Below are 16,960 nucleotides of genomic sequence, written 5' to 3' on the forward strand. Positions count from 1 at the left end.
GGCCCTATTTACTTACCATAACTTGTAGGAATTAGTTTTAAGAAGCACATATGGTAGTATCGGACTTTAAAATCTTATGTTCGCTTTCTGCAAAGTATTTACTGAGTGCCTTGTGTGTGTCATTTATTGTGCCAGGTGCTGGGGGTATGCAAAGATGACCAAGGCATTGATCCTACCTCAGTGAAACTTCAGTCCACTTGAGGTTAACTCGTAATCAAGCCAATCAATAAATATCTCTTGAATTTGTACTCTGTGTCAGGTACTTAGAAGTTTATGCCAGGTATGTGGGACTTAAAGAAGTGCGAATAATCAGATCTACCAGGAGGGAATCAGGACCGTCTTATAGAGAAGATGATACCTGAGGTATTTTTAAAGATAAAAGAGTATTACCTTGTTGAAAGAAGGATGGAAAATTTTAAATTCAGTGAGTAGAAGTATGTAACATGGAACATCATACATGATGCTGTCTTGTTTACTTAATTCCCACCACTGTGAGAATCAGTTCCTTCTGTGAGGGAAAGAATTATACTCAGCTCTTTTTTTTTGTTTGTTTGTTTCTAAAGACAAGAAAATTGAGGCTCAGCGAGATTAGTTAATTTTTCTGAAGACTTATACTAACCAGTGGCAGAACTAAAGTCATCCCTCGTTGGCCTGATTTTAAGGCCCGTGTTACTCCTGTCATGATGCAGTTTTTCTCCTTGTTTTGAATAATAACCTCTTCCAGACATCTAACAAGTTTTTAGTGTTCTGTAGCAGCTGCATGCTTAGTGAGACTCTAGTGACGGAAATCTAAACTGGTGTTCTGTTATATTCATGAAACTGTGCTGGGATAGACTTTACATTTCATGACTTGATACTGTTTGGGAAACTCCTGCATAGTGGCCCAACATTTGTTGTGTTCTTCTTTCTAACTGGGTAAGTTTCTGTTAGAATATGGCAGAGAGACCTGGACGCAAGTGGGGAAAGTTGTCCCATGAAGGGTATTCACTTGAGTTCCATTGACTGGGACATTTCTCATCCCAAAAAAGAAAAAAACTATGTGTGTTTTTAAGTAATCTATAACACAAGAGCCTTTTGTGGTAATGAGACCCAGATTTCCTTCTGTGTCTGTATCCCTTTATGCAGGCATGATTTCTTGGAAAGGAGAGTCCATATGTCAAACACTGTCTCATTGAGAACGTGGAATGATTCCATAGATGCTGTGGCAATGATTAGAGTCTTAAATATTTTGTCCTGTCTGGATCAGTGGGTGCTTGGTTCCTTACCAGATGAACTGCCTCAGTGATTGGGAAGGCAGGATGGTAAGAGCTTTTAGATCACTTATTGTACTTGGATGCATTTGAATATTAATAGTTTGTCCAACATATAAGTCAGAGAGACATTTAAATTAATTTATAATGTTGTCATGGCCATTGTGAATTTGTGGAGTCTGTTATCATAAAAAATACATAAAGAGGCTAATGTAATTGTTCTGAGCATGCTTAAAATAGACTAGGCAAGACTAGGTTAGATATTTTAAATCTATTTTAAAACATTTAAAATTTTCAGCCTACAAGATTTTCAACTTGCAATGAGTTTAAAATAGACTAGGCAAGACTAGGTTAGATATTTTAAATCCATTTTAAAACATTTAAAATTTTCAGCCTACAAGATTTTCAACTTGCAATGAGTTTATCGGGATGTAAACCCATTGTAAACTGAGGAAGATCTGTAATGTAATGTGAATCAGATCCACATTATTATCTTAATTAACCAAAATAAATGCATGTCTAAGTCTTTTCAGCTTAAAAAAAAGAAAAATTATATAAAAGATTTATTATCACAAAAATTACTACAGTCCGAAGTAAATGTAGCTATCTACATTTAAAAAAAAGAATAGGAAATATTTATTGTGAGAAAACTGCAGAATTTTGTTTTGTTTGTAAGCCCCTTAAAACATTATTTTAATCAGGGCTTTTTTCCTTTACCTGAGTCTTAACAGCTTATTCCTGTTCTTCCCTGAACCCTCCCATTCCCCCTCTAGCTTCTTTTCACCAACAAGCCTGTCATCTGTGACCTCTTTAACCCACAGAGCAGCATAAGGAACACGAGCCTCTGCTCTGCATCAGGTGTTAGGGACGTCATTAATGGTTCCTGGAAAAGCACACCCCAGAGAGCCAGGTTTTGGCTTTGGCAGGTAAAAAGTCTTTTAGATCTTGGAATGCTGGAAACCTTAAAGCTTTCAGTTTTTTTAGCTAAAGTGATTGGCAACAGAATGTGACATTGGAGGTTTCGTGGCCAGCAATAGCCATAATTAACCACATGAGCTCACATTTTCCCACTGGAGATTCAGTGGTCTTGGGGTGATGAAAGTGACTTCCCTACCAGGAGGTGGTTTTCCTTTTGAGGGTATTGGAGTACCCGTGGGCCCTGTAATGCCTCACCCGGCTTCCTTTTAAAATGCTTTTTAATATAAAGCTTTAATATTGGAAATCCAACACCATGGTGTTTAACTGTGAGGCTGTGACTGAGCACTGTGGCCTGAAATGGGAAGCAACCTAGGGTTTTAATGGGTGAGTGGGGGAAGTCTTGTGGTAGAAATAATGGTGAGTGTGAGTAACCAGAATCAAAGCTGACTTCCAGTATTACCAGTTTTCAGTTTTTGCTACTTCTTTTCGGTTTTTGCTGTATGTATACAGAATTCTCTTAGAGATGCCCTTTTACATTTAATTTAAGCAAAATTGTTTTATTGAAAGAAGGTAATGTTAGAAGACCAATTTCTGTTCTTTTACTAGATATGTAGATGTAGTCCTTGAAATAGACAAATGTAATGCTTTAGTGTTACCCTTTTAGTAATATGGACAAATGTTTCAGTGTTTAGATAGATTTTTGTAAGCATTCATAGTTTGCATTTGACCTGTTTGGCAGGCTAAGAGGCCCTCTGATTTTTGGAAGTTTTCAAATCCTTTCCTGTAGGTCACATGGAAAAGGAAAAGCTTAGTGTAAAGCACATACGTGTGTGGGTGCTCAGTCACTCAGTCATGTTCGACTCTACAACCCCATGGACTCTAGCCCACCAGGCTCCTCTTTCCATGGAATTTTCCAGGCAAGAATACTGGAGCAGGTTGCCATTTTCCATTCTAGGGAATCGATCCCAACTCAGGGATCGAACCTGCCTCTCCTACTTGCCAGACAGATTCTTTCCCACTGCACCACCTGGGAGTCCCAAAGTGTACAAAGGAAAGTCCAGACTTAATGTAGTTTTATTCTTCATTATTTACTGAAAGTTTTATTTTTCTTCCACTTTTCCTCTCCCTTCAAAAGAGGATTCTTAAAGACCAAGTCTTTATACTAATAGGAATATTTTAAATTTAATAAGCCCTATTCTTAAAGAAAACAGGAGGTGGGATTCAGCAACCTCTTTCATGGAACTCTTTGTCCCAGCTGTGATTCCAGGGATAGATACTTGAAGGGGCTGGGGTGTAGATACAGTTCTCTTACTCCCTCATTCATAGTTTTTACTTCTATGGCTTTGACTAACTCAGTTATACCACTTGAATCTTATTTTTCTCATTTCTAAATTAGTAGCATCAGATTCAGTGATTTCTAAGGCTTCTTCCAGCTCTGATATTATATGATGATTATATTGTGATGAATTTACAGTGTAATATAAGTTTAGTCTCTAAGGTAGTCTGATACGTGTATTTCAACAGAAGTAAAGTATTGTAGTACTTAAGGTACTTGAGTGGGACTGAATCAGGAGCACATGGTCTCTAAAAATAGTTCTAGTCAGTTAAGGCATGCCCAGTAGTCAGTTGAAAGGAATGCTATTTGATTTTTTTTTCATCAATTTGATTTGAGAGAACATGTCACCAAAGATTCATTTTTATGTGTTTTTTGCTCTTATTAGAAAAGAATGAAGAAACTAAAATAATAAACATGTGTCATATGCTTCTAGACTCCCAAGTTAAAAAAATTGTTATGTATTCCACAGTAACGTTCTGGTAGAGTGCTTAAAGACAAAGGCTTTGGTGTCAGGTCAACTGCTATACTCCCTGTATTAGTTGGAACAGGTTCCTTAACTTCTTGAACCTTATTTATTCATCTGTAAATTGAATGAAATAACATATAAAACATGCCCAGTTTATTAATTTTTGATGAATGAGTGATTGCCAGAAGTAGAGCACCGTGGTCAATTCCTGGCAAGAAAAAAAAAAGTGTACAATAAAAGTTACCTATTTTTACAGTATGATCAAAGAATCTGTGTTGGTAGTCAAGTGTGGAGAATGTGCTGAGTGGTATATGGCAATAGTGGCTTTCCTATACAGTAAGAAGATAGTGCTTAGATAACCAGGTTTAAATATAAAAGAAGAATGTAGGAAATATTACTAACAATTGAAGTTAAAGTTACTCTTAGAAATCAGGAAATACTCAAGCCAAGGTCATCTCAATCATTTTAGCCTTTCTGTGGCCAGAAGTATTCCAGATATGTGTTAACTCTCTGTGTGTGTGTGTGAGAGAGAGAGAATGAGGGAGACAAAGAGAGAACTTTTTAAGGTATTTTAAGAATATCATAAACCAAGCGAGCTTAAAACTTCTTATTGTATTATTCTCAGTTCTGAATACTTGAGTGATTATCACTTCATAGGCAGTAGCAGAAATCTAGATGCTGAGTTAAAAATCTGTGACTTCTTACAAGATATGTACTGTAGGATACATGTATTCTTTTTCCAACACTTACTTCCACCGAAATTGCATCAGTAAGACGTATTAATACATGAAGAGTGTGATTTGTTTACCTTTTACTATTTAAAACACTTTTTTTCTCTATCCTATCTCAAACATCACTGACTTATTTAAACAATGCTCTCCTTATGAATATTGAGAATGTACCCTATAAGGATCTGCTGTGCTATTTCACTTCACCTTGGAATTAATAATGTTGCACAATAGTATAACAGTACAACTATTTTGCTTGGTAAAGTTGTTAATGAATAAAATGTATGATGTTTATATGGTATGCAATGTTTAAATCTCTGAGACTAATTTTCATGTTGTATAATAGACTCAAGTATTATTTTGGCATTAAAAATGCTGGAAAAAGTAATGAAGACTTGACTATACTAAGAACTCTTTAGATATACAATGTTAATCTTACCACATTAATTATTGGGAAATAGTTTTAAATATAGTAGATGAAATTTCAAATCTTATTAATATATTTGAATGTGAATAAAATCATAATTTAGATAGGTGAATAATATTTTATCAATTCTTTCTTATAAAATCTCTCTTGAAATTGATTCATTATGATCTTGTGGCTACATTTATGAAGTAAATAGCTGTTTTCTGTTTCTCTGTTTTTGAATTAACAGCAAAAGATGATGGGAGCATTGCTGTTGCCCTTGGTTATACTGCACATTTGGTATCCATGATCTCCTTTTTCCTACAAGTGCCCCTCAGATATCCTGTAATTCATAAGGGATCTAGATCAACAATCAAAGATAATATTAATGACAAGCTGACTGAAAAAGAGAGAGAGTAAGTATCCTTTTACAATATACTTTTAACATTGGGCCAGTAAGAAGCATCGAGTGTATTAAAAATATAAAAGGTGACCTAGATTGTGGTAATTTTTGTATATCCTTTGTGTAGTGCTCCATTTCTTTTAAATGTAGGCAGAATTGCTAGTGATAGCAAAATTGACCCATTCAAGTTTAATTTGCTTTTGTGAGGCAAGTATCGGGGCTTCCCAAGTGTCTCAGTGGTAAAGAATCCATCTGCCAATGCAGGAGATGCTGGAGATGCAAGTTCAATCCCTGGGTCAGGAAGATCCCCTAAAGGTGAAAATGGCAACGCATTCCGGTATTCTTGCCTTTAAAATCCCATAGACAGAGGAGCTTGGCAGGGTGTAGTCCACAGGTTGCAAAGAGTTGGACACAGCTGAGCGACATGCATGCAATAGTGGCCTTACAGAAAGCATTTTGAAGTATTCCCTCTCTTCTTTCTTGGAAGAGTTTGAGGTTTGCTGTTAATTCTTCTTTTAAATGTTTGTTAGAATTTACCAGTGGAGCCATGTGGTTTTATACTTTTCTTTGTTGGGAGGCTTTTTATTAGTGATTCAATTATAGGTCTGTTCATATTTTTTATATATTCTTGACTCAGTTTAGATAATTTGTGTGTTTCTAAGAACAATACCATTTCATCTAGGTTATGTAATTTGTTGGTGATAGTTGTTCATAGTATTATTTTATAATCCTTTTCTTTTCTGTACGGTCTTTAATGATGTCTGTTTTCATTTCTGATTTTAACTGTCTCTTTTCTCTTATTTTCTTATTGATGTGAAAAACTTATCTAGAACAAGAAGAATTGATGGATCTTTTCAAATAATTCACTTTTTTATTTTGTTGATTCTATTATTTTTGTATTCTTTTTTTATTATTTTTAAATTTTAATTGGAGGCTAATTACTTCACAATATTGTATTGGTTTTTGCCATACAGTGACATGAATCCGCCACGGGTGTACATGTGTTCCCCATCTTGAACCCCCCTCCCACCTCCCTCCCCATTTCATCCCTCTGGGTCATCCCAGTGCACCAACCCCAAGCATCCTGTATCATGCATCAAACCTGGACTGGCGATTTGTTTCACATATGATAATATACATGTTTCAGTGCCATTCTCCCAAATCATCCCACCCTCGCCCTCTCCCACAGAGTCCAAAAGACTGTTCTATACACCTGTGTCTCTTTTGCTATCTCGCATACAGGGTTATCATTACCATCTTTCTAAATTCCATATATATGCGTTAGTATACTGTATTGGTGTTTTTCTTTCTGGCTTGCTTCACTCTGTATAATAGGCTCCAGTTTCATCCAGCTCATTAGAACTGATTCAAATGTATTCTTGTTAGTGACTGAGTAATACTCCATTGTGTATATGTACCAGGCGTCACACTGGCAGTCTACTGTCTGTAGGACCACTGCTGAGCTGGAGAGGAGGTGAGGGACAGGATACGTAAAAATACTGCAATGTGTTCCTTCTGATTTTGAATTTCCTTTTTCATGATTGATTGTTCAGCCAGTTGTGAACCTTTGATGGACAGTTTTTGCTTGATTTTCTTTTTTTCAGTGTTTCTCTGGTGGGACAAGTCCTTTGATCTACTTAATCTACCATTTTTGCTGATATTATTCCGTTTGGTCATGTAATGATGAAAAATACTACTTAAAAGCGATGAAGGGATCCCCTAGGTGATTTTAAGAGGAGAGAATACCATAACCACATATATCTTTCACAAAGATAGCCTTGTAGTTTTGTGGAGAATGACCACCCCTCCCAACTTTCTCTTGGCTCCATATTAATAAAATTAAGTATCTCTCCAGATTTTTATCAAATTTGCTCATGATGATCTGTCTTAAAATAATAATTATGTAGGAAGTTACTTTGGGAACTTGAAGGAGGGGTACTCCTCAGAATGATAAATGCTCTTTCTCCAGATCAGCTGTGCACTTTAATTTGTGAAGGAGCACCTCAACATGTGGGTACTCCATGTAGTGTATGCTCCAGTGTGAGTAGTAGTGATGATTGTTTATTGACTGATTGATTTTCCTAAGCAGTCTGGGAAGGCCAGTTAGATTTAGGTGATTACTTTGCTTTTTTTTTTTCCTTTGGCAGCCAGGAGAACCACAGAAATTGCTTTTTAGTGAATTAATTTTATATTCTACCTCTGTCTTCCCCATTTTACTGAAACAAAAAATGTATTTTATTGATTCTAATGTAAGTACTTTTGACAGCTTACTAATATTGCTAAAAATGAGATACATCTTCCAGTTAATGGCATGATAGATACGGTGTTTTATAATATAAAAAAATAAAAAATGGTATTTTTATCTTTTCTTAGTGGTACATAAGTTAATAATTCAGTTCACAGTTGATGCTGTCTTATATTTTATGAACTGTCAAATATTTCCTCTGGGGCAGTAAAGCACCTCAGATCCTTTTTGGAACAGCATCGATGTGTAAATATATCTCTAAATACACATGCATGTATTAATTATGGTTGTTGTTTGAATCAACCTCTCAGTTATTAGCCTGGATCACTGAAAGAGTGTGTTGATTTTGATGTGAACTTTTCCAGGGTATTAGGTAGAATCAGGTCTTCATGAGAAAATAGGAATTAAATGATTCATTGGACAAATTATATTTAATGTAATAGGCCTAGGAATCCTCAGCTTCTGCCCTCTTTGGTTACCTGTTTCCTCTGGCTATTGGCATGTGGTACATTAGGTATGAGTCCTGTTTAGCTAGTTTTGCTAAACTAGGTTTTTTCCCTTTGTCTGGTCTGTTTGAAGCCCAGATCTGGACTGACGTCTTGCCTAAACCATTACTTATGCACCTGCACACTGTAAAGGGAAACTCTGCAATCTTTGCTGCATTTCATTTTGAGACTCAGACCACAAAACACAAAGGAATGTAGCCAGAGTCCAGCTGCAATGTTCTTTTACCCCTTACTTCTTTTTTCACTGAGGACTGAAAAGTAGATTTAAAGTGATTTTTTAAATAAAATGTGTTGGTCGTTGTTATTTTGCTCCTATTACCTAATATTAGGTAATACATTCACAATAGAGCAGTGAAACAGTCGCTGAGCTAGGACGTAGCTGGTTAGAACATTTGGCTTTTTCAAGTCCTCAGAAGATGTCTGACACTTTTTTGTTTTATTCTCAGAAGGAGAAATAGGGAGTGGTGTAAATTGGCAGGCACTTTTGAAACTTCCTTGCCTGTGCACCCAAGGGTTTTACAGATCTCTAAGAGCTGGTCAGCTCTTTTCTTCTACTGGAATTATTGAAACTGAGAGAAATGTTAGTCCTGCTTTTCCCATTTCATGGATATTTTTGTGCTTATGTTTATTCCAGTGAAAGATCTTTGACTGAAAGGCCAGGAGTTGCCTTTTTTACCTGATTGATTCTGATTTCTTTTAAAAACAGAAAAAATTCTAGAGTACAAAGAAATTGTGATATATCCAAAATCAGATATTCATGGGCCCAGACCATAGTCACTGCATATGGATCTCCTGCTCATGAGAGAAGGAATAGTCTGTTTTAATGATATACCACCTTTTTTTGTGAGTGGGTGCCTATGGCGATCATGCATACTTATCTATAATGGAACTGGCCGGACAGGTCCCCAAGTCTGTGACTTGAGCCGCCTTGCAGCCACCTTGGCATGTCTGGATGTTTATGGATGTTTATCTTCCCCTTCAGCATAACCAGGTTGCATTTTGTCAGAGGGGAAGGGACAAAGGAATTAGCAAGTGGCAGTGATCAGACTGTTTCCTATCTCTGTATTCCTACAGCCTATCTCTTGACCTGGTAACACTGACCTGTTAATAAATGAATGAGAATTTTTTATAGTGGCATCTCCTTGAATCAGTTAAAGTACTTTGAATGTTATTTGCATAAGTAGGAAATTCTCCATAGCAATAGTGACTGGCCCTTGGGATTTCATTGGCATGTATTGAAGACATAAAAGTTTTCATGCTGCTGTAATTTTCAGACAGCTGTAATTCTGACTTCTCATTTCTGTTTTTACCTGCTTAATGCATATTTAAACACCTGTTGACACATCTTACATTAAAAATTCTTTCCTATAAACATTTTCAGCTTCTGTTGGCTAATCAAGCTGTTTTAATGTGAAGAGTTCAGAAGTGGTCATCTCACTAAATGGCCATGTTAGCTTTCATGGTGTCCAATTAAATCGTATGGCCTCCTTCCAGAAACGGGAGGTTTTCACATCATGCTTAGGCTTAAGTGCTGTGGCTTTAATTTTCAACTCTTCTTCTGTTTATCCTATAAATTAGAACACTCTTTGTAACCTTTCATCTTCATTTTATTATAGGTTGTTGTTCAGATGCTGGCATTTAAACTACTCAGGAACTCAGACCTCAGATCTTTAAATTGAACAATGATTGTTAGGACTTGAGGCAGTCGGTGAACCAAATGCTGTGGTTTTCTGTTTTTTTCTTGTTGTGCAACTTAGAAGTATAATCAAACAAATGTTTTTCAGGGTGACTAATACAACTGAAATGAATAGAATTATTCGTTCTTTCAGGTGTTCCACTTGATTACAGGAATGTGACCTAAGTTGAAAAATTGCCGTTCATTTGAAAGCTTTCCCAAATGTCTCAGTCCAGCTCCATTGTAACTACTTAAGGGTATACCGTAAAACAGAAATAGAAGGGAAAAAATGTTTCTGTACATGCTGAATTGTAGACATTGTGTTTTAGAACCAGACAAAATATTCCTAGGTCGTATGATTCAACCCTTCATTTCACAAGTGAATAAAGAGGTTGAACAATGAAGTAAGGTCATATAAGAAGTTAACTAAGTCTTCACTTAGATCTGTTCCACTGAGGAAATGAAGCCCAAGAGATGGTGTACCAGTTGTAAGTGAAGTATTTTTAAGCAAACATTTTTTGGAGATGGAAGGGTTTCCCTGGTGGCTCAGTGGTAAAGAATCCGTCTGCCAGTGCAGAAGACGTGGGTTTGCTCCCTGGGTTGGGAAGATCCCCTGGAGAAGGAAATGGTAACCCACTCCAGTATTCTTGCCTAGGAAATCCCATGGACAGAGGAACCTGGCAGGCTGTAGTCTGTGAGGTTGCAAAAGAGTTGGACATAACTTAGTGACTAAACAACAACAACAAAGGATATGGAAGAAGTGTATTTAGAAAAAGGGGCTATATATGAGACTGAAATACCCCTTTCCTTTTTAGGAAAAGCTCACTGGTGAAAAATGCCTTGATGTAAATTCCTGTATATTATGTGGAGTTCCCATGTTAAGTTCTTATTGAAAACATTATTTAAATCTTATTTATCTGTTGGTTCACTTTGACTTTTTTTTCTTTTTCTCTAAAAGGTACAGTGCACAATGCTTCTCTTTTCTTCTCCCTTTCCTCAATTTATTTAAACTGGGCAGTTTTATGTTCATTTTGTTTTTTTTATTTCTAATCACTTAAGGCTTTGAAGTTACACTGGGACTTCACGTCTAATCAAGAGTGACTGGGGAAATGTCCTCCATTTCTTGGTTCACCTGGCATAATATCTGTGACACTAGGTTATCATGAGGTTTAAATGAAGCACAGTGCTTGGCACATAGAATATGCTCAATAAAGTTTTCCAATTACTGTTATCTATGTGGATGGCATCACCAACTCGATGGACATGAGTCTGAGTGAACTCAGGAGTTGGTGATGGGCAGGGAGGCCTGGCGTGCTGTGATTCATGGGGTCGCAGAGAGTGAGACACAACTGAGCGAATGAACTGAACTGAACTGATATTGAGCTTTGCAACAGGAATTCCAGGCAGCTGTGTAATTTTTTTCTTTTTTTGCTAATTCTAGGTGCTTAAAGGTAAAGTTGGCCTAAGAAAAGGTTATTGTTGCTATATCGTATTCAACTTGACTCTTCTGTGACCCCATAGACTGTAGCCCACCAGGCTAGACTCCTCTGTCCATGGGTTTCCCAGGCAAGAATACTGGACTGAGTTGCCATTTCCTTCTCCAGGGGATCTTCCCAACCCAGGGATCAAAGCCGTGGCTCCTGCATCAGCAGGTGGATTCTTTACCACTGAGCCACCGGGGAAGCCCAAGAAAAGGTTAAGGAAAATTAAAAATGCAGGCCTCATAGCATAGTACTAGATTTTCTTTTCTAGAAACACCAGGAGTTACATCATCTTTCCGTCAGTGGTGTGAATGGAGAGGAGTAATGAAGTTTCCCAGAGCATGGGGGGAAAAAAACTATTGCAGATCTTAAGGCTTGTCTCTTTTTCTTCAACTCCTCAGGGAGTTTACTGCCTTATATACACTAATGAATCAAGCAAGTGTCTGTGTTTCGAACGTATCAGTATAGTAAATGCTGAAGCCCTTATTCTTAAAAGACATGTAGAGCATGTTCAAATAGTTCAGCAGTTCCCAAACTGGCCGTCTACTTACTCTTTTTAGTCTTATCCCAGTATACTCTCAGTTCGTGACCTGTGCTTCAGTCAAACTGTTGTTTTCCAAACACATCACGTTATTTCCCACTTGATACTCTTTGTCCTTACTATTCTGCTTATCTGGAATGCCTTCCCTAGCCATCTCTAGGATCATAATTGTGGTTGTACTTAAAGCCTTTCCCTTATTATCTAAAACCTTCCTCATAGTCTTTCTTAATTCCCCATAGTTTGATGGACTGTAACAGCCTTCTGTAATCCTATGAAGAATTCTCTCTCTCTAGTACATTGGAGAAGGAAATGGCAACCTACTCCAGTGTTCTTGCCTGGAGAATCCCGGGGATGGGGCAGCCTGGTGGGCTTCTGTCTATGGGGTCACACAGAGTCGGACACGACTGAAGTGACTTAGCAGCAGCAGCAGCAGCAGTACCTCAGAAATGAACTATGTTGATATATGTTCTCATTTCATTTTAACAGCAACTCAGTGATACAGTATTTGTCTTATTCTCGTCTGAAATATTTTCAATGTAGAAACTGCATCTTACTTGGCACGAAACTCGTTCCATTGCCTTACCAAGAGCCTTGTATTGTGTAAACACTCAATAAATATTTTTTTGAGTAGAATTAGGAGAGCAAAAGGGATGTTACTTTTGCAAATGCTATTAAGTAATCTGACACTCCCCGTTCTAGCCCAGAGTTTTAACTCTAGATGCTCTGGCCAGGACAGTCCTTTATTTCATACACTCCCTTAGGACCATGAGAAGCTATTAACTCCAGTGCCTGTTGTAATCCAAGGCACAGGCAGCAGTGCTGATGGGGTTGTGTTTAGGAGTGAGAGCAAAGAGTGTGTTTTAAATGAAGAATCCCCATGGAAATTTAGGCAGGAGAGATCAACAAAATTAAAATGCAGAAGGTGGTTGCTGGGTGAAACAGGAAATGAACACCTTATGAAGATTAGGCATTCCACTGAGACAGAGGAAATGTAGAAAACGAGTCAAAAGTAATTGTTCAGCCATTTCATCGCTGATACTTGAGAGCACACTGTTGGGTGTGTTGTTTTTAATGAAGTGTGCTTTTATAGTGCTGATGTTATTATCTGGATGAGGAAGTCTTCTCTAGTATTATTGTCATCTCAGCTTTCTACAACCAACTAAATTAAAATACAGTAATGTAATGAGTCAGTGGAATAAAAAAGAAAACCAGATGACTCTGACATGTGACCCCAAGTTGAACTTACTGCTTTTCTGGTTCACAGTGTATTCCAGTCAGAGTAAAGAAGTTCGATGTAATGCTTTGGAGAAAAAGGAAAGGTAGAGGAATAATATATTTAGTTAATAGTGGGCTATGTCATGGGTTAAAGATTGCTACATTATTAGAATATCTGAGATCAGTGTTTCTCAACAGGAGGTCCCCAGAGCCTCACTGAGTTCTCCAGGTAGCATAGACTGGCCTTCTCCAGTCTGTTTTATTGTGTATCATATGACAGCATACATGCTTTGAGTTCTGATATGAATTAATCATTTACTCTAATAAATAAAACTTTATTGATAGTACACTGGGGCTTCCCTGGTGGCTCAGCTGGTAAAGAATCTGCCTGCAGTGCAGGAGACCTGGGTTCATTCCCTGGGTTGGGAGGATCCCCTGGAGAAGTGAATGGCTACCCACTCCAGTTTTCTGGCCTGGAGAATTTCATGGACTGAATAGTCCATGGGGTCACAAAGAGTGGAACATGACTGAGTGACTTTCAAAAGAGACTGCATTGCAAGTAGCTCTTTCTTTCCTTTAATTCTTTTTTTTTTTGACTGTGCTGGGTCTTAGTTGCTGCGCATAGCTTTCTCTAGCTGCGACGGCAGAGTCTACTGTTTGGTTGTGGTGCATGGGCTTCTGATTGCGGTGGCTTTTCTTGCTGCAGAGCATGGGCTCTATGCGTGCGGGCTTCAGTAGTTGCCACATGTGGGCTGAGTATTTGTGGCACATGGGCTTCATTACCCCCTGACATGTGGAATCTTCCCAGAACAGGGATTGAACCCATGTCCCCTGCATTGGCAGGCAGATTCCCAGCCACCAGACCACCAGGGAAGTCCTCCTTTAATTCTTATGTTTGATTTTTGGTAAGCAAACAACAAGGGATGTGAGGGTAATTATATCAAGTCAGAAAGTTTGGATTAAATGATTTGTGGAATCTTTAGGTTTTCTGAAGAAAAAAATGGATAGAAGGAGTAGGAAAATTATTTTTAGGTAGATATGAACTGTTTTGACTTCCCAAAGCATCTTATGATAATAGTTCTGTGGACAGTTTTCTAGGGGTGACATTTATGTCCTGGACAATAGTACATTGTACAACGAAGTTATATCATTCTTTGAACCACATAGTTCTGTTCACTGCCATGTTTTATACCTCTCCCTACAATAATTTAGTTACAAGATCACCAAATGTAACCTCTGAATCGGATTAAATGATCAATTGATTTTCAGAGTGTTTTTCTTCTCTAATTCTTTGAAAAATTTATATGAAAGTTAATTCACATACAGTTAAATCACAAGAGATAAATTACAAAAGGTGACATCACTGAAGTCAAACTGTATGTTGAGGCCTAGTACATATTTGTCACTGTACAAGATGCTGGCATTAGGTAAAATTACTCAGCTGTCAAAGTGTTATCAGGGATGGAGAGCAAGTCAGTAGACAGTTATCCTCAGCATTCTAAGGCTCGTGTTAGAAATGCATGGGGTTGAATTGAGTAGTCAGCAAAGGTGTGTTTTAGGTGGTGGCCCTAAATGTCTGAGCTGCTGAGTGTGGAAAAGACTTAGAAGCTGCCCAAGCAGAATAGATAACAGTGGAAACACACATACCCAGCACAAAATAGGTATTGCACCTTTCCATTGATCAAAGCATCTAGTTTCTCACTCAGCCTGGTGAATGACTTCACTGTACATTGCTCAGCAGTTTTCTCTTAAGCATAAATAAAAGAAACGTCAATTAATAATTCAATCCTTAGTGGACATAAAAATGAAAATTACTTTCGAAGATGATTATGTTTGAGTGTTTAAATATCAATATACATATATCCATTTATTCAAAGCATAGTAATATATAAAGTGTTCTGGATCACAGAGTGGTTATAATAAATATGTGACTACTTTGACTTAAACATTTATTCACTTCCATATATAATTCTTTAACAGGTATAAACTATACTGCACGTAAATAATAAAAGTATTCTAAACTTAAGAAAGGAGAAACCGTGGCTTTCCAGTTTCACTTTTCTGAAAGAACTTTGGTGTCAGATGTATCTTGAACCAGTTTATTTCACCTCACTAGTCTCAGTGTGGGCTTCCCTTGTGGCTCAACTGGTAAAGAATCCACCTGCAATTCAGGAGACCTGGGTTCGATCCCTGGGTTGGGAAGATCCCCTGGAGAAATGCAAGGCTACCCATTGCAGTATTCTGGCCTGGAGAATTCCATGGACTGTATAGTCCTTGGGGTGGCAAAGAGTCGGACACGACTGAGTGGCTTTCGCTTTCACTAGTCTCAGTGTACTCATCTGAAAATGAAGATAATGGCTTTAGGGAAATGTGAAGAACTAAAGAGGGAATTTATATAAAATTACCATTGCAAATAATAGTCACTCAGTAAATATTTATATATTGAGTGATAATAATAAGTGGAAATGAGAAATTTGAAAAGTCCATGCCTTCTGATTCAGAAAAGATCTCTTTATAAATCACAGAAACATACAGACCTTAATATGGGAAATGATTCGTATATTTGATTTCATTTTTTAAACTTACCTATAACAGAGTTTGAGTGAACTCCAGGAGTTGGTGATGGACAGGGAGGCCTGGCGTGCTTTGATTCATGGGGTTGCAAAGAGTCGGACACAACTGAGCAACTGAACTGAACTGAGAACAAAAGAAGACAAAATGGAAAGATAAGCCACTTATCAGGAGAAGAGATTTATGTCACAAAGATTTAACCAAGGATCAGTATTCAAGATACATAAGAAAAACCTTTATATATTAATATGGAAAGGAGAGTCAACCGCATAGTAATATGGACATAGTATATTAGGAAACTGTTACAGAAGAACACAACCTAAATTTCTAATTACATAAGAAAAAATTCCTCAGTCTCACTAGTGATCAGGAAAATGCAAATTAACTCCACAAGAGAACCATTTCACATCAATCAACCTGGCCAAAAAAGAGAATGTCTGTTTAGTACCTAATTTGGTGAGCACATAGAAGAAAAGGAACTTTCATCCATTGTGAGAGTTTCAATTAGTTTATATATTTCAGAGGGCAGTTTGATAATAGAATTAAATCTGCAAAAACCTTTCTCAACCTGACAGCCTCACTCCTGCTTAAATATTAGATTCTTGAGTAGCTTTTGCATATATGTAGTCTACTAATATTTATTGTGTCTATACTATATAGATAATGAAGCGAACTATTTCTTGGTTACTTCAGTTATTCTGTACTGGAGTTATTCATAATTATATAGCTAGTATTTAATTTTTTTTAAGTGCCTCTATCCTTTTGTACTATTCCTCTCAGGGTCTCTGTTACAGTGAAACAGTATTTTCTTTTTTTCTTAAAGCTACTTTCTTTAAGATTAGAATATGTGTTGCTTTGTATACAGCTTCTCCTTCCTCATTACTTACACAGAGTTGATACAGTGGTTTTTTTTAATTCATATCATTTCATGCATTAGTTCTTGATTCATATTCATATTCATTTATACTAGTAATTCTCTGTATTTCCTTTTGAGCAAATAGTGATGATAATCATGCCTCAGATTTTGAGTGCTACTGATTTATATTATTGGAAACCTTTTTAAAACTTAACAAAAGAATTAATTCTTCCCATACTACTTGTTAGTAACTCCCATTAATATAAATGATGACTCCCAGGTTCATTTTGTGGAGAGTCTAGTGATGAAAAATATAGAAGTGTTAACTGTAGTTAGTTATAGAAATTTACTGTTATAGAAATT

At 37.1% G+C, this 16,960-nt stretch overlaps 1 protein-coding gene across 3 annotated transcripts in view; it reads left to right on the plus strand.

Annotated features, from left to right (window-relative positions):
- UVRAG (UV radiation resistance associated) overlaps positions 1-16,960 on the plus strand; it is a 323,717-nt gene that overhangs the window by 187,227 nt on the left and 119,530 nt on the right. For all 3 annotated transcript variants that reach the window (XM_055423714.2, XM_055423715.2, XM_088843195.1), the window contains one exon: positions 5,355-5,520. In XM_055423714.2, coding sequence (XP_055279689.2) covers positions 5,355-5,520 — 166 coding nt within the window. The remainder of the gene's footprint in view (positions 1-5,354; positions 5,521-16,960) is intronic.

The sequence above is a fragment of the Moschus berezovskii genome, chromosome 14 (genome assembly GCF_049115385.1).
Source record: "Moschus berezovskii isolate FMDL1 chromosome 14, NW_MosBer_1.0, whole genome shotgun sequence".
NCBI classification, from domain to species: Eukaryota; Metazoa; Chordata; class Mammalia; order Artiodactyla; family Moschidae; genus Moschus; species Moschus berezovskii.